At 41.3% G+C, this 20,957-nt stretch overlaps 1 protein-coding gene across 2 annotated transcripts in view; it reads right to left on the bottom strand.

Annotated features, from left to right (window-relative positions):
* Nucleotides 1-20,957, bottom strand: part of SLC4A5 (solute carrier family 4 member 5) — a 128,288-nt gene that overhangs the window by 78,455 nt on the left and 28,876 nt on the right. The window contains exons 2-4 of one of the 2 annotated variants that reach the window (XM_057308948.1): nucleotides 11,401-11,481; nucleotides 9,339-9,406; nucleotides 4,794-4,985 (exon numbers count right to left, since the gene is read on the bottom strand). In XM_057308948.1, the coding sequence (XP_057164931.1) occupies nucleotides 4,794-4,985; nucleotides 9,339-9,406; nucleotides 11,401-11,417 (277 nt within the window). In that variant the 5' untranslated portion in view covers nucleotides 11,418-11,481. The remainder of the gene's footprint in view (nucleotides 1-4,793; nucleotides 4,986-9,338; nucleotides 9,407-11,400; nucleotides 11,482-20,957) is intronic. The other variant, XM_057308947.1, reaches the window with a different exon arrangement.

Raw genomic sequence — 20,957 nt, forward strand, 5'->3', positions numbered from 1 at the left:
TCAGAGGTTCCCTCCCTCTCTCTTGGACTCCACGCGGATCTCTAGTTTGCCAGCTTTGCAAGGTTGGAGTCTGCCTTGCTCCGGTCATGCTGCTGGCCCCCAGCACAGAGCTCACACAGCATGGGCACTCAATAAATATTTGCTGGGTGAATGAATTTCACTGATTAACACTGAGTGTATCAGCTGGGATTAGGCTTGGCAAGAAAGGAGCCAAGGACAAGGGAATGCTGCTGGGGGTGGAGCTGGGTGGGGACTTTGGATAGCTCAAGGCCACTGAATACTGGGGAGTGGGAGACTGACCTAGAGTTCTAAAGCCATTCTTGAAATTGTATGAAGAGGGTCTCGAGAGGCGATGTGAAGGCTCCAAGTCCTAATTTCATGGACAGTAAAGTTCTTTTTCTAGGAAGCTCTCCTAAAACTCCAAATGTACTCTCTGAGAGAAGATGAAGAGAATCTGCCCCCGTTAAGTGTTTACAGGGATTTAGAGATTTCAGCCCAGCCCATACCCCTCCCCAAAATGATGACCCTCTGGTAGCTATGTTGGTGGAATGTAGGACCTGTGCCCCTTGGCTACAGGTAATCAGACCACGAACAGTTCACTGATCATCTGACCCAAGCCTGGAAACTTTGAATTGGGTCTCTAAGATAGCTGGGGTCTTTCCTGATGGTCTCCGGAAGAGAGAGAGCATGTAAACTGGAAGACAAGGGCACAGAAGATGCAGAAAAGGTTACAGATGGAGGGGAATGGAGCAGAACCACAGGAGAGGCAGAGGAAGAGGCCATCCATCCTGGAGAGGGGATTGAGAGGTGCTGTGTCCACTTGCTGAGCCTGGCTGTTTATTCTGCTTTGGGACCGTGAGAGGCTTCTTTGGTCTTATGATATCAACAAACACACACACACACACACACACACACATTCCCTCCTTGCCCAAGCCAGCTCAGATAGGTTTCGGATACTTGTGATCAAATTACCTTCTTAATCATGAGTGCCCCTTATATGAAATTCTAGGGTATGGAAATTTTCTTCTATGTACCTTCTCAAGAACCCCAAGTGTAAGAGTTATAAAGGACGTTGAGTCACTGTAGTAAGAACAGTTAGGATAAGAAAGAATGGGGAATTAGTAAATGAGGGGAGAAAAGCAATGGCAGAGCAGGCCAAAAGCAAGAAAAGAAGTAAGGTCAAGGCAAAGAAACCCTGGCCCTGGCCCTGGCCCTGGTGGAGGGCGGAGCTGCGCCAGAGGATGGGCGGAGCCTGGCAAGGGCACTGCTGGCTCCCTTACAGGCCCGTGGGTGGAACCAAGGCTGGAAGATCTTGGTGTGCTGGGCAAGCCGGAGACTCACCCAGATTCAAATAAGAGGTTCCCTCAGCCTTCCCTGGGAAGGGCATCAACCTCAACAGGAAATCAGACTTGGAGCATTTGCAGGAGACTCCCCAGAGAAAAGAGAACAGTGACACTCCTCTCGCTGGAGCCCTGCGGGAGGAGGTTCTAACAGTTCTGGGGAGACAAAATAGTAAGAGGCAATTGATTGTACCATAGCCATTATTTATCGTGTAAGGTGTGTGAGATGTTACCAATAGTCTTCAATTCACATGTTTTGTTTTAGTGACAATAAATGCAGTAAAGTGAAGAAATTGTGATTTAAAATCAAAACAGACAGTTGCTGCGTCTCCTGCCTAGGCCATCAGGGATGTGCGGGCCCCGAGTCACACAGGGAATCCTGACATGGCCTGCAGAGGCCCATGGGGAGGGGGAAGGGGGAGAAGGAAGCGGCAAGCCTCTTTCAGGTCTTCGAAGGGCTAGACTTAGAGGAGACGGTCTCTGTGTTTAGGTCCACTCATTATGTGGCCTCAGCTGTGCGAAAATGGGCCCTGAGCCAAGGAGGGGCGGAAAGAGAAATTGTTGTGACTGAAAAGTGAGGGGACTGGGTGTGTGTGTGTGAGGAGGGGGCTCAGCGCTGAAAGCAAGGAGATGTAAGGGGATTTGGGAGGGGACAGGGGCTGGGCAGGAGTCCCCCCAGAATATGGTGGGAGGCTGGAACTGCAGAGGAGAATGCCCAGTGGGAAATTTCCAGTGGCCAGAGGATTTTTAAGAACAGGGATGTCTAGTATCTCATTTTAAAAATTGTGTATCTCTGCGACATTAAACTTGGTTCTGAAACTCTGGCAAAGCCTGCCCCTCACAAGTATGCCATATGTGACCAATTCTGGAGAAACCAAAGAAGGTATGAACTCCATGCCTGAGCTGGCCTGGAGGTGAAGGCAGAGGACAGGTATAGGAGGTGAAACACAGGGAGATGACAGGGAGGGACTTGGAGCCAGGGTGACACTGAGATTGGCAGCCCTGGGAATACACAGCAATTTCGGCAAAGACGTGGACCTCCCCCAGGATGAAGCCAGGGAGACCACTTCAGCTAATTCTCCAGGAACACAGTAAACCTGGCTAACGTATGGTGTATGAAAACTATCCAGTATTAGCACTTTCCTTGGTTCACTTGCAAACTTGGACTCTCAACCCCATTTTCCCCTCAAGGTCTTAAGGTCACTAACTCAGGATTCTTTTCTAATAGGATTTTTTGTTTGTGTTTAGAACAGCCCTCATGGCTAGGGAGGGAATGCTGTATATGTTGATAACTCCAGGAGATCCAGGTTTTAAAGTGTCAAAGGACAAGAAGAGAGAGAAAATACATGCTTCTTTTGGGAAATATGTTTTAATTTGCTTTCCTGCCTGCCCCCCCCAGCCCAAAGGGGGCATATAAAGTCTGGAACGATCCTCATTCTTTCTCCTTTTTTGTCTTCCTTTCTCCTGTCTCTCTCCAAGTTGTATTCTTCCAAGACACAAATTTGTAAGGTACACAAAGGGAAGGTAGCTACCCCATTTTAAAGCTTCAAACTCTAAAAGAACCTCGACTGTCTTTGCACCTATGTTGGAAATAGCCTGTTTCAGGAACTATTCTGGAGGAGACGCTTTAGAGACAAGTATGTGTTCTGTCTCAACCCGTGCTCCTTCCTCATCAGAAATGACAACAGAAGACCAAATGAAATATATCCTTGATCCTAAGGCCCTGGGATGAAGCTCAATATGAGGCTGAAATGCCTGGCTGGATAACAGCCTTTCTCTCCTTTACTGCTCATCTTGGGGTGGTTTTAGCAACCCCAGAGTTAATACCGGGCAAGTAGAAGAAGACCTTAATAATTTTTCACACCCCTCCCACCAGAAGGATCTCATAAGCCCTTGGTACCAATAAGGACAGCCAAACCAATATCCACTTGTAGAGGAAAAAGACTTGGGATCCTTGCTCTTAAATTGGGTTAATGTGTATTAGTTGAACTAACATCTATTAAGCGCCTACCACACACCCACCATATTATTTATTTCTTGCCTGCCTCAGGAGGGACTCAGCAAACTCAATTTTAAAAGGGCATCTCATCCCTATATGTGTGTGTGGGGGGGTTTACAGGTGAATGCCCCAGAAGGGGAAGGTGAGGCATCCAGATCCAACATGGGGAGCAGAAGGTCTTCCCGGGGCGCCTGGGTGGCACAGCGGTTAAGCGTCTGCCTTCGGCTCAGGGCGTGATCCTGGCGTTGTGGGATCGAGCCCCACATCAGGCTCCTCCACTATGAGCCTGCTTCTTCCTCTCCCACTCCCCCTGCTTGTGTTCCCTCTCTCGCTGGCTGTCTCTATCTCTGTCGAATAAATAAATAAAATCTTTAAAAAAAAAAAAAAAAAAAAAAAGAAGGTCTTCCCAACAGGTTGCTTGCCTCTGGGTCTCTGATGTTCCTACCCCTGAGCTGGTCCATGTGCGCATGCGTGGTTTCATCAGCGCTCATCTCTTATGCTAGAAAGCTCCAAGGGACTTCCATTAACCCATCTCCCATATAGACACGTTTACTCTGAAAAAGCCACAGGCCTTGGTGGACTTGGTGCCAAGGAGAGCAGTTGTTCAGGGCAGCTGCAAGGTTGGCCTTTGGGAGCATGTATGTCAGATCTCTTCCTACAGGGACACTGAGACACTGTTACTGCCTCTGATATTCCTTTGAAGGTTTAGATGGTAAAATAACTAATTTTGCCTTGCTCAAGACAGTGGAAATATATAATAGAGACCATGAAATACCATTTATTGTGCAGATTTAGGATATGCTGGGGTGAAATCATGTCCCTAGAAACAGTGAAGTCTCAAAAGAATAAAATGTCACAGCTGGGCTCTAAGGATTCCAGTCTTTTCACTTTTCTTAAGATTAAGACTTTTCTTTCCACAGGAAGGAATGAAAGATTGATTTTTAATCAGCCCAGAACTGATTTCTGCAGCAACAGCAGAAGGCCTCAGGGGATTTGCTGGCCTGGGAGAGAGCTTCCCAGGGGTCTGCAAGCTACCATGCAGGTGCCTAGACAATTCTGTACCATGCCTTCAAGCTCCGGTGAGGAAAGAGGGTGGAGGTAATGTGATGTGAAATTCAGTTTAACTGAGCACAATGCCTCCTGCCAAACAGTCAAGTCTGTGGTTAGGGCAATGGCTGTGTGGCCCCTAGGAATTTGGAAATGAGGAAAGAATTAAACCATGAAATCAAGTTGGAATGGATCAGAGCGGAAGTCTCAAAGTCACTAGAGAGAGAGACGGGGCTCAGCCTGACTAAAGGTGTCCCTGGGCAAGGAGGTTGGTCTGCAGGGGCAGCAGAGCAGGGGGTGCTGAGACCCCTGACCCCAGTGGGACATCACTGAGTCTCCAGAGGATGTCGCCGCATCTGGGCTCCCCAGCAGATGGCTCCCCCCAGATGCGCCCCCCAAGAACTCACGGGTCCTGCTGACATGATCCACATTGCTGTCCCGGCTGCTTCCCCTGTTGCCCGCGCCAGTCAGTTCCTGCTGCGGCTTGTCCGGCTGGAGGCCCCAGCAGACCTTTTGCAGGCCCGGAAGACGTCCCTGCTGGTCTCTTTTCCTTTGAGGGTAACTGGGGACTGAAAGCCCAATGTGGATGGAACGGCAATCTGTGGGCACAGCAAAAAAGGGGGGTGGGGCAAGGATTACTGAAAATGGGCGTTTCTCCCTAATGTCCTGCAATTACAAAGAGCTAGGGCCACCAAAGCAAAATGGAAGACATGGGATTCCTGGCCAGGGCCACTGCCCCGAGTCTTGGGTTTGACAGAATTCCATTTCTGAACAACCCAGCAGTTGCTGGAAACGATACCCTTAGTGCTGTAGTTAGAACTCAATTGGAATGAGCAGAACTCCCATCACTCTGTTCTTGCTTGTCCAGAACATCAGTAACCACGTAACGCTTATGACACATGGCCTGGGATATAGTCCCTCAGTGAGTCACAGATTTAGTCCAAAATGCCAACCCCCCTCTTTGGGAAAGCTGTATGTATTTCCACTGAGGGCTGCTTTTACTCATAACCAAAGACTACATAGAATATTTACGAGAAAAGTGAGTGACTAAGGATTTCTCAAAGCTGGTTTTGTATACTAGCATTTTCAAGAACTAGAATCACCAAGAACCTTAATTTCAAATTCCACTAAGAAGCCTGGCTGCTCTGTGACGCTTCCGGGGGCCTTTGCACACAAAAGTCGCTGAATTTTTCCAGCTCTCAGGATGGACATTCTGCTATCAGTGTTACATATGTTGGCTTGAATTGGTCAAAAGTTTTTAAAACAATCAATAGATTTAGTTTTATATTTACAGAATTGAGCAGATAGCACATAGGAAGCTAGACTTCCATCCTACCCACCCTCAGACCCCCACTCCACAAACAGTTTCTCTTATTTTTTTTTTAATTGAGGTAGAATTGACATATAACACTGCACTCGTGCAAGGTGTGCAACATACTAACTTGATAGATGTGTATGTTGCAAAATGATCACCACAAGAAGTCTAGTTAATATCCATCACCCCACACAGCTGCACTTTTTTCTTGCAATGAGAACTTTTAGAATCTATTCTCTTGACAACTTTCAAATATACAATACAGATTGCTAACTATACTTACCATGCTGTACACTCTATCCCCAGAACTTATTTATCTTATAACTGGAAGTTTGTACCTTTGACTACTTTCACCCCTTTTGCCCACCCCCAAACTCCTGTCTCTGAAACCACTGATCTATTCTCTGTTTCTATGAGTTTGGTTCTTTAGATTCCACATACAAATAAGATCATACAGTATTTGTCTTTCTCTGTCATTGCCGAGACTGCCAAGGAGCTAACCCTCTGTGTTTTCTTCTTGGCATTTTGTTGTTTCAGGTGTTACATCAGTCTTCTATCCATTTTGAGGTGTGTGTGTGTGTGTGTGTGTGTGTGTGTGTGTGTATGGTGTAAGATGTAAGATAGTGGTCCAATTTAATTCTTATGCATGTGGTTGTCTAGTTTTCTCATCAGGGAGACTATCCTTTCCCCCACTGTATATTCTTGGTTCCTTCATCATAAATTAATTGAACTTAAAAGTGTGGCTATATATCTGGGCTCTCTATTCTTTTCCATTGCACTATGTGTCTGTTTTTATGCCAGTACTATACTGTATTGATTAGTATAACTTTGTAATATCTTTTGAATCAGGAAGCGTGATGCCTCCAGCTTTGTTCTTTTGCAAGATCACTTTGGTTATTCAGGGTTCTTCATGGTTCCATACAAATTTTAGAATTATTTGTTCTATTTCTGTGAAAAACACCATTGCAATTTTGATAGGGATTGCATTGAATCTGTAGATTGCTTTGGGTAGCATGGACACTTTAAAAATATTAATTCATCCAATCCGTGAGCATGGAATATCTTTCTATTTATTTGTGTCTTCAGTTTCTTTCATCAATGTCTTATAGTTTTCAGCGTATAAGTCTCTCACCTCCTTTGTTAAGTTTATTCATTCCTATGTATTTTATTCTTTTTGTAGCAATTATAAATAGAATTTTTTTCTCAATTTCTCCTGAAACTTCAATATTAGTATATAGAAATGTACTTTTTGTATTGATTTTTGTATATTGATTTTGTATCCTGCAACTTTACTGAATTTGTTTATTAGTTCTAATGATTTTTTGGTGGAGTCTTTAGGGTTTTCCATATATAATGTGTCATCTGCAAATAGAAACGGTTTTACTTCTGCCTTTCTAATTTGAATGCCTTTTATTTCTTTTTCTTGACTAATTGCTCTGGCTAGGACTTCCAGTACAATTCTGAATAAAAGTGGTGAGAGTGGGCATCCTGATCTTATTCCTGGTTTTAGAGGAAAAGCTCTCAGCTTTTCATTGTTGACTATGTTAGCTGTGAGCTTGTCATATATGGCCTTTGTTATGTTGAGGTACATTCCCTCTATACTCAGTTTGTTGATATTTTTGATAATGAATACATGTTGAATTTTGTCAAATACATTTTCTGCATCTATTGGGATGACCACATGATCTTTATCCTTCATTTTGTTAATGGGGGTATATCACATTGATTGATTTGCAGGTGTTGAACCATCCTTGCACTCCTGAAATAAATCCTACTTGATCATGGTGCAAGACCCTTTTAATGTATTGTTGAATTTGGTTTCCCAATATTTTGTTGAGGATTTTTGCACCTTTGTCACCAGAGATATTGGCACAAAATTTTTTTTTCCCTGTAGTGTCCTAGTCTGTTTTTGATATCTGGGTAATGTTAGTGTCATAAAATGAATTTGAAAGTGTTCCCTTCTCTTCTATCTTTTGAAAGAGTTTGAGAAGGATTGGTATTAATTCTTATATAAATGTTTGGTAGAATTAGCCAATTAAGTCCTCTGTTCCTGAACTTTTGTTTGTTGGGGGGTTTTTCATTGCTGATTCAATCTCCTTACTAGTAATTTGTCTGTTCAGGATTTCTGTTTCTTCACTACTTAGTTTTAGTAAGTTGTATCTTTAGGAATTCATCCATTTCTTCTAAGTTGTCCAAATTGTTCACATATAACTTTTCACAGGAGTCTCTTTTGGTCTTTTGTATTTGTGTGCTTTCAGTTGTAATGTCCTTTCTTTCATTTCTAATTTTATTTATTTGAGTCTTCTCTTTTTTTTCCCCCTTGGTAAGTCTAGCTAAAGATTTGTCTATTTTGTTTGTCTTTTCAAAAAATAGTTCTTAGTTTCATTGATCTTTTCTATTGTCTTTTTAGTCTCTATTTTACTTATTTCTTCTCATATCTTTGTTATCTCCTCCCTCTACTAACTTTGGGCTTAGTTTGTTCTTCTTTTTCTAGTTCTCTGAGGTGTAAAGTTAGGTTGTTTACTTGGGCTCCTTCTTTTTTCTTTTCTTTTTTTTTTTAAGATTTTATTTATTTATTTGACAGGGAGAGAGACAGCCAGCAAGAGAGGGAACACAAGCAGGGGGAGTGGGAGAGGAAGAAGCAGGCTCCCAGCGGAGGAGCCTGATGTGGGGCTCGATCCCAGAATGCCAGGATCATGCCCTGAGCCGAAGGCAGACGCTTAACGACTGAGCCACCCAGGAACCCCTCCTTCTTTTTTCTTAATGTAGGCATTTATTGGTATGAATAGATTACCCTATTATTAACAATTTGCATTAGTGTGGTACATTTGTTATAATTAACCAACCAAAATTGATATATTATGATTAGCTATAGTCTATTGTTTACATTGTTTCACTCTTAGTGTTGTATAGTTTAATGGGTTTTGACAAATGCATAATGACATGCATCTACCATTATAGTATCATACAGAATAGTTTCACCAGCCTAAAAATTCCCTGTGCTTCACCTATTCATCCCTCCCCTTCCTGAATACTAAAGCTACTTTCCTCTTTTGGGCCTTTACACTTTGTTGTCTTTTCTTTTTTTTCTTCTTTCTGCAGAGAAATGAGAATGGGTGGGGTAAATGAGTGGGAAGATCTTTTTCTCTGCTTATGTGAACTGCAGCAAAAATGTTTGACAACCACTAGTTTAGGATAAGTTTGAGTCTGGAATTCCATGGTGACAATTTTCCAAAGAGCAGGCTGGACAAAAAATATTATTGTAACTACAGTAATTCCCCCTTTCCACAGGGGATATGCTCCAAGTTCCCTAGTGGATGCCTAAAACTGCAGATAGCACTGAACCCTATATATACCATGCTTTTTCCTACACATACATACCTATGATCAAGTTTAATGTATAAATTAGGCATAGTAAGAGATTAACAATACTAAATAATAAAATAGAATAATTGTAATAATATTTTATAATAAAAGTTAGGTGAATGAGGTCTCTCTCTATCTCTCTCAAGATATCCTATTGTGCTGTATTCACCTTTCTTCTTGTGAAGATGCAAGATAATAAAATGCTTACATGACGAGATGAAGTAAGATAAATGACACAGGCACTATGACATAGTGTTGGGCTGCTACTAACCTTCTGATGATGTGTCCGAAAGAGAATCTATTTGCTTCCAAACCATGGTTGAATACGGGTAACTGAAACTGAAGAGAGTGAAATCACAGATAAGGGGGGACTACATCTTTTTAAAGCCCAAGGACGGCAACTGAGAGTTGAAAGCTGCTGCAGAATGGGAAATTAGACTCTGTGTTCTTACGTCAAGATCTACATTAACTTGATTTTATTTTCCTTGAGGGGAGGTCTGCCTCTTGGCTCAAACTTCTGAAATGCAGCTGCTAATGTCTGGGCATTCATTGACTGTAGATATCACACAGAAACTACATCAGCTGAACCTTGGAGAAGCATATCTACCTAAGCCTTTTAGAGATATGTTGAGTGTCTACTCTGGTGAAAAGACTCGATGAGTCATTCCTAGGCATGGGAAAGTGAGTTTAGCTGGATGTCAGTGTCCAAATCTCTTTAGAGCCCAGCTCACCTGAGCTTACCTCACTGCTCACTCTTCGGAACCTCCAGTCTTTCTTGGCTGTAACCAGGAAGGTGAGGTGGAGATTTTTATGAAGTACAGCCTTGCTTTCTAGTGGACCAATATCAGAATGTTGGGTGCTCCTCCTTCCTTCCCTCCTCTCCCTCCAGTATGGTGTGACTTCCCTTGCTCGAGTCTACCATTTCTTTTTTTTTTAAGATTTTATTTTATTTATTTATCTGACAGAGAGAGACAGCCAGCGAGAGAGGGAACACAAGCAGGAGGAGTGGGAGAGGAAGAAGCAGGCTCCCAGTGGAGAAGCTTGATGTGGGGCTCGATCCCAGAACATGCCTTGGGATCACGCCCTGAGCCGAAGGCAGACGCTTAATGACTGCACCACCCAGGCGCCCCACAAGTCTACCATTTCTTAAGCAAGCTGTTATTCGAGTATGCCATGGACACCAGTAAGAGGTAAGTAGTTTTAATCTAAAGGCTTAGCAAATGAGTTCCTATTCTCCGCCACTGAGGCCAGGAACAGAAATGAGAGGCAGCTGATATATCAGAAAGACCTCTGCCAAGAGTCACCTGCCCGGGATGCTCCCTGGCTTGTTCTTCACTTGCTCTATGGCCATGAACATCTGCCTCTCAAGGACTCAGTGTCCTCACCTATAATGTGGGAATAAAATCCCTTCTCTACTGTCTGGGCAAGGTTTTTGAGAAGATATAATGGGATGGTATATGGGAACATCATCAGAAAATTGTAAGGGCTATACACATGAAGAATATGCTTATTAAAGAAATCAGGGGATATAGGTATCAGGAAAATATGTTACTTTCTGCCCTGGATCTAACTTGTCCCTTTTCTTCCTCGCTCCCATCATGATCATCAGAGTGTGGCTGAGTAGCTAGTGAACTGTGGAGAATGGCTAGCCCTCTCCCAAGCCTCCTCCTTCGTTCTGCGGGACCTCTCCACTCACTGTGAACATCTTGCAGTTTGACTCAGGACAATGCCAAGTTCTCCTAGAAACTCCTCAACGGCATTCTTCTCCATTGACAGCCCCAAAATGGCTCTACACATTCTGCAGCTCAGCAAACATCCAGCTGGGCAGTGAGATTAGTGTTTCCTCCAAGTGGGGCTGGGGCAGTGGCAGGACAGTAGCCTGTCTGGTTGCCTCTTCATAAGTCCTGTGGTTGCTTCTCTGTAGAGTGTAGGAATTTAGGTCTTCTGCATCAGCGATTTTGGAGCAAGAGATACCCCCATTCAATATCCTCTTGCACTAGTTTTAACGGAGCTGTCATTTTTAGAATCTATATAATGGTGGCATCTTGTATGGTTTGCAGATCTTATAAAATTAGGTAAGTTGAATTTTGTGTTGGGGATGCTATGCCCTAATTCATAGAAACAAAGCACTAGTTTCCTGTCTTTGGCCCAACTATGTGGTCTCTTTAAGATACTGTGAAGCCTGGTCCCATTGGATCCAGAGAAGACACCATGCGTGGATCAGGGAAAGGGACCAGCTCTCTAGATTTCCCCACTGGAGGTATGTTATAAGGATATTTAAGAAATTGGCAGACACCCCTAGGATTTGCATCAAGTTCTCAAAATGACCTTACCTTCCTGATCCTGACATCTTCTCCTGTAGTTAGCGGGGTCCAGCTTCCCTACCCCAGCCTTCTCTTCTTCCACCTTCATAACTATAAAAAATGAACACAGCCTCAAAATACATACAACACAAAAAGGTAGGATTCAAGGAGAAATGGCCAGATCCACACCCATAGTAGGACACCCTAAAGCAGATGAAAAAACTAAGGCAAAAGAATATAAAACAAATTGAAGAAGCTCAAATAACTAACTCTAACAAATAGAGAACAGATCTCTTTTTCAAGTACAAATAGAACATTTATAGAAAGCACATATCTAGGTCACAGGAAAGCCTTAGTAAATTTCAAAGAATCTGTATCATACTTCTACAGCAAGAATGTGTGTGTGTGTGGAAGATGTAAGATATTCTTACATATATATATATATGTAATACACACACACATATATATAACTTTAGAAACTAAAAGTAATTTCTACTCATGGATTTAAAAGGAAACCACAATGGAAATTATTAAATATTTAGAACTCAACAATTACAACCACTAAATGTTGAAACTTATGGGATGCAACATATTTAGAGGAAACAGGGAAGGAAGTAGAGGAGGGAGGAAAATAAATGTGATAAGCATTCAACTAAAGAACCTAGGAAAAAAAAAAAAGAAAACCCAAAGAAAGTAGAAAAATGTAAATAAAAAATAGAAAACCAAAAAATAATGAAATAGAAACAAGAATAGATGGTTAATAAATCCAAAGAAAATTATTTGAAAGATTATTAAAATAGGCAAACTATGCAAAACTAACCAAGAAGAAAAAGGAATATTCATGAGTAAACAATATTAGGAATGAAAAAGAGACATAACTAAAAATATAGTGAAGAATTTAAAAATTAAAAAAGAATGCCATGAAAACTTCATGCCAATACATTTTAACTCTGATAATAATAATAATTACCATTTCAATGTGCCAGGAACTATTTTAAATGCTCTGCATGAATGACTTAATTGCGTCTTCTCAACAACCTTATGAGATAAGTAACATTATTATTTCCATTTTACAGATGAGGAAACTGAGGCACAAGAGCTTAAATGACTGCCCAAATGAAGGAACAGAGATTCAAACCCAGGCAATCTGTTTCTGGAATTAAAGCTCTTAGCCATGAGGCTGATAAATGGATATTTTATTAGAAAAATAACAGAAGTGATCAAAGTTGACTTTAAAAGAATTAGAAAACCTCAATTAACCAATAACCATTAACTGAAATGTTTCTGGGAAAATCATTACAAACAGTCTTTCCCATATACCATGTATAATTATTGAACCTGGATTATAGGTACAAAAGGATCATCATTTTTTTCTATTTTTGTTTTGTCTGATTTTTTTCCTATAGTGAAAAGAAAAATAAACACCAGGAGCAGACAGTTTTAAAAAAATGTTTTATCTGAACCTTCAAGGATTAGATAGTCTCTAAGTGATACAAAATGCTCTTGAAAAGTAGGAAAAAAAAAAAGGAAATTGGAGGCAGTAGATGCATCTAAAGACCAGAATACAGGGTAGAACTAAAAGCAGGAAAGTTGGTTGAAAATCTTCATAAGGGGTCAATTAAACCCTCAGATATCTCTCTCTCAGGCTCCAGGCTCTTAGCATGAGCCCCCCTCTAGAATATGGAGGGGTTAAGCCAGAAGACCTCTGGATAACTAAGGGCAAGAAGGAGTCATTTCATTGAGGGAGAGGTGGGGAGAGGATTTAAGCGAAGGCAGTAAGCCACTCAGCCCTCTGCCTACTTGATTCCTAGAACTCTAATGAAGGTTACACACTCCAGGTGGGAAATTGGAGGACTTACAGATCCTGACATTTTGGGGACCTCTAACAAATGGTGAGGGCTCCACCCAATTGCCCAGCATGAGTCTATCATTCCATAAGTCCAGACTGTCAAAAAGTTCTTTGACAGCTCCACTCCAAAATGATGGCCAGCCAAGAATCACCAGAAAGAGACCAAAACAAACAAGAAGAGAGGAAGTTCAAGGGAACAGGAGCAATACAGGCAGCCAGAGAACGATTTAAAAAGCAGGTAATTCACATCTTCAAGTAGACTAGAAAAGACCTTGTATCCATGACAAAAAGAAAACTAGAATGCTATAAACCTGGAACTTTTAAAGAATAAGAAAGAACTTTTGGAAATTAAAGACATATCAGAAGAAAAATTTCAGTAAAAGAGTTGGAACATAAAGTTGAAAAAATACTTGAGATAATAAAGCACAAATACAAAAAATTTCTTTAAATAGTAGGAAAAAAACAAGGAAATCAGAGGACCAATCCAGGGGTCTAACATCAAAGCAACAGAAGTTCTCAAAGAGAGATCAGAAAAAATAATGGAGGGGAAATTATTTAGGACCTGAGAATATTTCCCAAACCAGCATTTGAATTTCCTGGTGGAAAGAACTTGCTGAGAGCTCACAAAAATGAATTTAAAACAAAATCCACTCCAAGTGACATCATTACAAAGTGTTAGAATACCACATATAAAGAGAAGACCCTAAAAACTTTCTAGAAGAAGAAAATCAGTCACCTACAAAGAATCAGATGTGAGAACTGGCATTGGACACAAGGGAAGCTATAAGACAATGGAGTTATGCCTCCGAAAGTGAGAAAAATTTATTTCCAACCAAGATTTACAGTCCAAACCAAAATATCAAATGTGAGGGTAGAAAAAGGGCATTTTGGGGACAAGAAATGTCTTAAAATTTTACCATGTATGCACTTTTTTCAGGAAGTAGTTGAAGGAAGAACTCCAGCAAGATAGAAGTACATCCAAGAAAGGAATATAGCATCTAGAAAATGGGATTCACCACAGAAGATTGTTACAGCAGGCCCTGGGAAGAAGCTGTGTAGCAGTCCAGAGAGCAGTGGGTGCATCTTAGATCAGGCTCTGCATGGGTTCTCCAAGAAAACTTGAAACTCATCAATTATCTGGATGTGTTTCACTGTTTTGAGAGGATACCAAGATTCTTTCAAGAATAAAGAGTCATGGAAAGGAAAGGTGATCATTGAACATTATGTAACTCAAATGTGACCAATATTTACATAGTCATAATACATAAAAATGAATACTAACTTAACCAAAAACTGTGATATAAGCAGGGCTGGTATTCCACCAATGTGCAGTATTATGCGTATGTTGTTGTTTGTGGCTGGTGTTCAGGTGTCCATTCTAATTGGTCAGTGTCAATGCCATATGGGTTATTAAATACTTTTAATTTCTACATTGGATGTAACTATCGGGAGAGATGAGGATTGTCAGGGGGAGGAGGGTTGTAAGACACTTGTAGAGGACACTGCTAGCTACCTGCCTGATGTCCATCCCCCTTCCTGTTCTGATTTTATTCAGGGCAGCAATGAGGCTGACTAAAAACAATCACTTCCCCCAATTGCCCTTCAGCAATCTCTAAAGAGATATAGGAGAAAGAACCTAGGATAAGATTCCTTTCCTGGATGAAGCCTCTGAGGAAGAAAGTTCCTCCATTGTTCCTTCTTCCTTCCTGGATAAGGTTGCCAGATTTAGCAAATAAAATAGAGTTTCCCCAGTTAAATCTGAGTTTTATATACCCAATTAATACTTTTTAGTATAACTATGTCCCATCCAACATTTGGGACATACTTATACCAAAAAGATTACTCATCGTTTATACGAAATTCAAATTTAACTGGGCAGACTGTATTTTATCTGGGAAACTATTTCATCTCTGTATCTGAAGCATAGACATGATGCCCGGAAGTGCAGCAGCCATCTTGCCATCATGGAAATGGAGGCCACATGCTAACTGTGGATACAAGGGGAGGAAGGATCCTGAATCCTTAATGTCTTCACTGAGTCATTCTACAGCACTGGACAGCCCACACTTGGGTTTCCCATTATGGAGAACAGTTAAACCACTTGTTTAAATACTATAGTTCACTTTTCTGTTACTCAAAACCATACCTGGGTCATAGGACAAAAGACTCTGGGACCATATTTACTGGGCAAATAAGATTGGGTTCTGTTAGTAAGGAAAACAAGGGGAATGGGCACTGAGTGGTCATGTAACAGTGTCTGCTACACTTTCCAACACCCATTCCCTCCTTGTCTTGCCTATTCTGTTCAGGTAGAAACACAGGGTCCTTCATTGCTGTAGACACCTTCCCCAACTCCAAGCATGAATTGTGATCTGTCTAAATTATTTATGATAATCATATGGCCTTTGACCAGTAACCAATCTTAGGACTAGTCATGTAACCCTATCAAGCCAGTGAGATTTAAATGAAAGTCCATTGGGTAGGACTTCCAGGGAAGCTTTTATTTCCCTAATAAAAAGTGACAGACCCCTCTGGAATGCACATTTGGCCAATTACCCTCCCTATTTTTCTGCACAGACCTTGGACATGAGACTTCTAGATGAAGCAGCCCTCTTGCAACAATGATGTGACAGGTCTGAAGAGCAAAGGCTCGGGCTGAGGACAAAACAGAAGGCTAGAACAAATCTCGGTTCCTGATAATGTCACTGAGCTCCAGACTGCTTATCTCTGGGCTTCCTGTTATATGAAAAGAAATCTACTTTTCATATTTAAATTGCTAGCCAAGGTTTATGTTACTTTTAGCTAAAGACCTGCCCAGGGGTGCCTGGGTGGCTCAGTCAGTTAAGCATTCAACTCTTGATCTCAACTCAGGTCTTGATCTTGGGGTCATGAATTCAAGTCCTGTGTTGAGCTACACACTGGGCGTGGAGCCTACTTAAAAAGCAATAATAATAAAAATGTAAAAACAAAGACCTTCCTAACTGATACATAATGGAATACTATGGGGAGTTCAAACAAATGAACTAGATTTCTGTGTATTGACATGTATAAATCTCAAAAACGTAAGAAGTAAAAAAAGCAAGTTGTAAAGATACATAAACAAAATGACATTATTTATATAAAACTTAAAAACATTGTTTTAAATTTTATTGTTTTCTGCAATAGCAGAAAATCACCCAGAGGAGTGAGACACACTGACTTCAGGTTACTTCTGGGGAAAGATAAAGTTTAATGCTGATGTTTTAGCTGTATCTTTGATATTTTGGATAGATAGAGATGGAAATGAAGCAAATATGATAAAATGTTAATATCTGTTAATTCTGGACAGTGATAGACATTTACAAATTTGAAATATTTTATTATTACAAAATTTTAAATGAGTTTTTTTAAAAGAAATAAGAGAACTCCCCACCACTATGACATAACAGTCTCAAATAAAATGGGCTGAGTACCCTGCACAAAGAATGACTGGTGGGAAAAATCCTCACACTTTGATATGTCATTGTGAAATTTTAGAACACTAAATAAATGTGAAGAAAAAAATCCTAAAAACTTCTAGAGTGAAAGAAACAGGAACAGGTCACCTACAAATGAATAAAAATCAGACTATCTGATTTCTCATCAGCAACTTGGATAACAGAAGATGATGGAGCACTTCATCCAAAATTCTGAGGGAGAATGATTTCCAACCTAGCATTCTCCACTCAGCCAAACGACCAGGCAAGAGCGAGGGTAGAAGACATCTTCAGCCATGCAAGAAACCATTTTACTTCTCGCTTACAACTTCCTACAAAGTTAAGTCTGTTACCACAATGAGCCAAGAAGGGGAAGACAACGGGATCCAGGAGAGGGCTCCAAGCTGAAGAATAACGAAGGGAGGTCCCTAGCTGGCAGCTGCGCTGCAGCCCTAGTCCCTCCTCAGTAGAGCTAAAAATGACATTTCAGAAGGAGCCACCCAAGGAAAAGATGAAATGCCAGAGATCTGATACACTTCTTGGGAATGTGGAACAATTCAAGACAGTGACAAAGACAGAAAATGCAAAGAAAGGCAATTAGAAGTACTAGGAAAAAATTGAAGTTACAAGAAATAAAATGATTATGGTACACGGTCATAAGAGTATAAACACTGATTTTTGAATTAATAAAAACAATGATGATATATCTACATTGGGAGAATGAAGAAGAGATGGGTGTGGTATAAGATAATTACTTACTGTAGGTGGCTAATATCCAACTCTGTTAAATAGCAGGAGATACATATATAAAAATAATATGTATATATTATTAGAGGGGTGTAGGTAGCCAACAGAAAAAGCTAAAAGAATTTCAGGTGATCATCTTTAGGAGATGGAACAGTGGAGTGTTTAGAAAGCTGGAATGGAGTTTTCTTGTTTTTTATTATAAGCTCTTACATGTGTTACTTGATTTTTAATTATGGTTATACATTATTTTTATTTTAAACATTTTAAGGCAAATAATTTACTATGACACGTATACTCCCACTTCATGTGATAATTGTATCCCCCTGAAAATCCATGGTTAATTTCAAATTCGTTCATTCAAAGTGAATCATGTTTACATATTCAGGAAAACTGCAAAACAAAGAACCTTTAAGAAAATGGTTCACAGGAGTTCTCAGACGTAAGCCTGTGTCAGAATCATCTGGAGGGCTGGTTAAAACCTAGATTTCTGGGCTCCACTCCAGAGTTACCGATTCTGTCGATCTGAGGTGTAGACTGAGAGTTTGCATTTCCAACAAGATTTCACTTGATCCTGAAGCTGCTAATCCAGGGACCACACATTGAGAACCGCTGTTTTAAGGAAATAACTTCAATTTATATTTTCTGTTAAACTGAATCACCATACACAGAGTTTAATTCACATGAGTTTCACATACATAACAATATCACATCTTTGCGTTCAAACCGGGCATTGTGAACTGGTAAGCTTAGCAAGGACACACTAGTAGCTCCAATTGGTTGGTGATTTTTTGAGAGTTGATATTTTCCTCGACCCTCGTAGCATGAGGAAAGAAAAGCTGAATAACAGATCCTCTCTTCCCATATAGAACCACCTCCAGAGACCATCTCTCCCCAGCCACAACCAGCAAAGGCCATGTGACCCAGCCTGGCCCATCAAACACTCCCCATTTCCCCATCACAGAGATTGGTTCCGTGCTGATCCCACGCCCAAAGCTGGGCCACTCCGAATTTTTCCTAAGACTTCTCCACTTGATCCATCCAAAACCTGCCTGCTCTGGCTCTGGCTCTGGCTCTGGCTGGTGAAGCTGATAAGCTTGGATGCTACTATGTTGCTTGCCACAGGGAGGGAAGCATCCAAGAAAAGTAGAGAAACAGAGTACTGGTAACACTGTAACTCCCTGAGTCAGTTAATTCTGAATGGGCCTGACTAATACAAATGAAATAGAATTTTCCAGCATGTTTTAAAAACATATTCTTTCATATTTCAAGTACTATGGATTTTCGGATTGGAAACCAAACACAAGTGAATGCAAAATGACGAACAGAGGTAAACAGATGAAAACTTTATGGAACTATAGAAGCACAGAGATGTAATGTGGTTCATATTCAGGTAGATGCATACCTCCCAGTTCTGCACTAGTTCAGACCATTCCTTTCCCCACTCCTCTGTGCTGGGTCCTACCTCCTCACAACTCGGGAGAAGCTCCCTTCCAGGAGGATGCAGAAGTAGGAAAAAAACCCAGGCTGCCCCAGAGCATCTTCAACGGAATCCATTCGTTTGCAACAACTCAAGAAGAGCGCTACCATATGCAAAATGGTTAGATTATCAGCAGCTGCACGGCTGATGACAAAAATTTGCAAAAATGACCTATCTCTTGAAACAGAATTTCTATCTCCACCATTCTGTATAATGTACATTAACTGAATGTCAGATGTCTTGCTTTCATAATCTCAATTAATCCTGATTAAAATTCAGTGAGGTGCATAATTTTCACCCCCATTTTATAGATGAGGAAATGAATATTCAGAGAATTAAGACATTTTTCCTGTGTCACAGGCAGAGCTAAGATTGAAATTGGATTCTCTCTGATTCCCCAACCCAAGGAAGAAAGGAAGGCAGGGAAAAGAGAAAGGGAGGGAGAAAATGAAGGGAGGTAGGGGGGTAGAAGAGGAAAGAAAGACGTGAAGACATAAGAGACAGAGAAGTCTGGAAGAAGCCATCGACTTCTGAGTTCTAGGCCCTTCCTGAGGTCTAGCTGAATTCCCATCTCCAAGACCTCCCAATATCCTTATAATGAACTCCTCTTTTCTCTTTAGCTAGCTTTAGTTGATTTGAGTTATTTGCATCCAAGAATATTAACAGGTACAACCATCCACCACAATATGTTGCCAGAGGAATTTGTTAGCAACACACCAGCCCCGGGCATGCTACAAATGAAAGAACTTGTAACAGCAGTTTTTCCTACACCAGCCCTTCCACGGCTTCATTCCCTTATCATTATTCTCCCATCTTTAGACCCTGGGGGTGAGTATGGCTCTACTATGAGGGATCAGACCAAATTCTCTTCTGTCCTGAGTCACTTAAGGGACCCATTCCACTTTACTACCCTGCCACCAGCCTGGAATCCCATGGTGGATCCCTGAGAGTACAAACCCTACTGACAAAATCAATGCCCTAAGCCTGTAAGGCTAAGCACCAGAGTGCTACACCAGGGAACAGACACACAGGGTCCCTACCCAAGCCGCCTTCATGTCCACTGCAGCAAGGAGGGGCTGATACAGCCAACCTGATGTGCATACAGCGCATTTTGACTATCATAACCCTGGTGATTGAATCGTGGGCCATTTAACACTGCCCCCTCCCCAAGCCCCCAGAGGCACATCAGGTCAGTCCAACAAATCCACTTTGTTTCAGATACTTGCTCTAGACAATGCAAACAAACAGAACAAAATAGTTTACTAGGGAGGAAGGGCAAAATAAATGGGAATAAATCCTTAAGACTGGACATCCATATGTCCAGGGGGAAAACGAACTAGAAAAAAGATTGCATTGTGTCACATGCACTGGTCAGGCTTTTGGGAGCCTTTCTTCCCATCCCATCTTTTAAGCCATCTGACATTATACCTAAGACCAGGGACCAGCTCAATGTCGAATCCAGTGAACTTCTCTGAGAGCTCAAAGTATTTCAAAAAAGGACCTCCCGGAGAGCTCATCTGGGATGGCTTTGTGAGCTGACCTGACAAAAATGACACAGGGTCCTGCTGGGTTTTAAAGACTAAACTTAGAAACTACAGAAGGGCCACCCTCCCAACTGAGAGCTTATTCATTGTCTCTGGGCCCATGCATGCCCCAGAAGAGGAAGAGAAAACAAGCAAACAAAACATCCCCTAGCAAACCACCAGTAACAAAACCAGGTGCAGTATCCAAACCTAACAACAGAAATGTGTAATGAAAGGAGGCTAGCCATTATTTCGTTTCTATCCTGAGAAGTTATATCAACAGATGGAATCTATTTTCCCATAGTTTTCGGGGAAAGAAGGGAGTCTCAGGGTTCTTGCTTACTTCCCATAAAAATTTCAGCCAGTCTTGTGAATTTGTCAAAGACAAAAGAAATTTGCATTTCCTAGGAGAAAAAGATTCTCAGTTCCATCAGATGAGAACAAAAATGAACTAACTTGCCAGAGTGTCAGAGAGAGTGCGTTTCATGCCATTTCGGTTAATTTGGTGTGAGGTTTTATGCCCCAAACCAGTGAAC

Source organism: Ursus arctos, unplaced genomic scaffold (genome assembly GCF_023065955.2).
Source record: "Ursus arctos isolate Adak ecotype North America unplaced genomic scaffold, UrsArc2.0 scaffold_8, whole genome shotgun sequence".
In the NCBI taxonomy this organism is placed as follows: Eukaryota; Metazoa; Chordata; class Mammalia; order Carnivora; family Ursidae; genus Ursus; species Ursus arctos.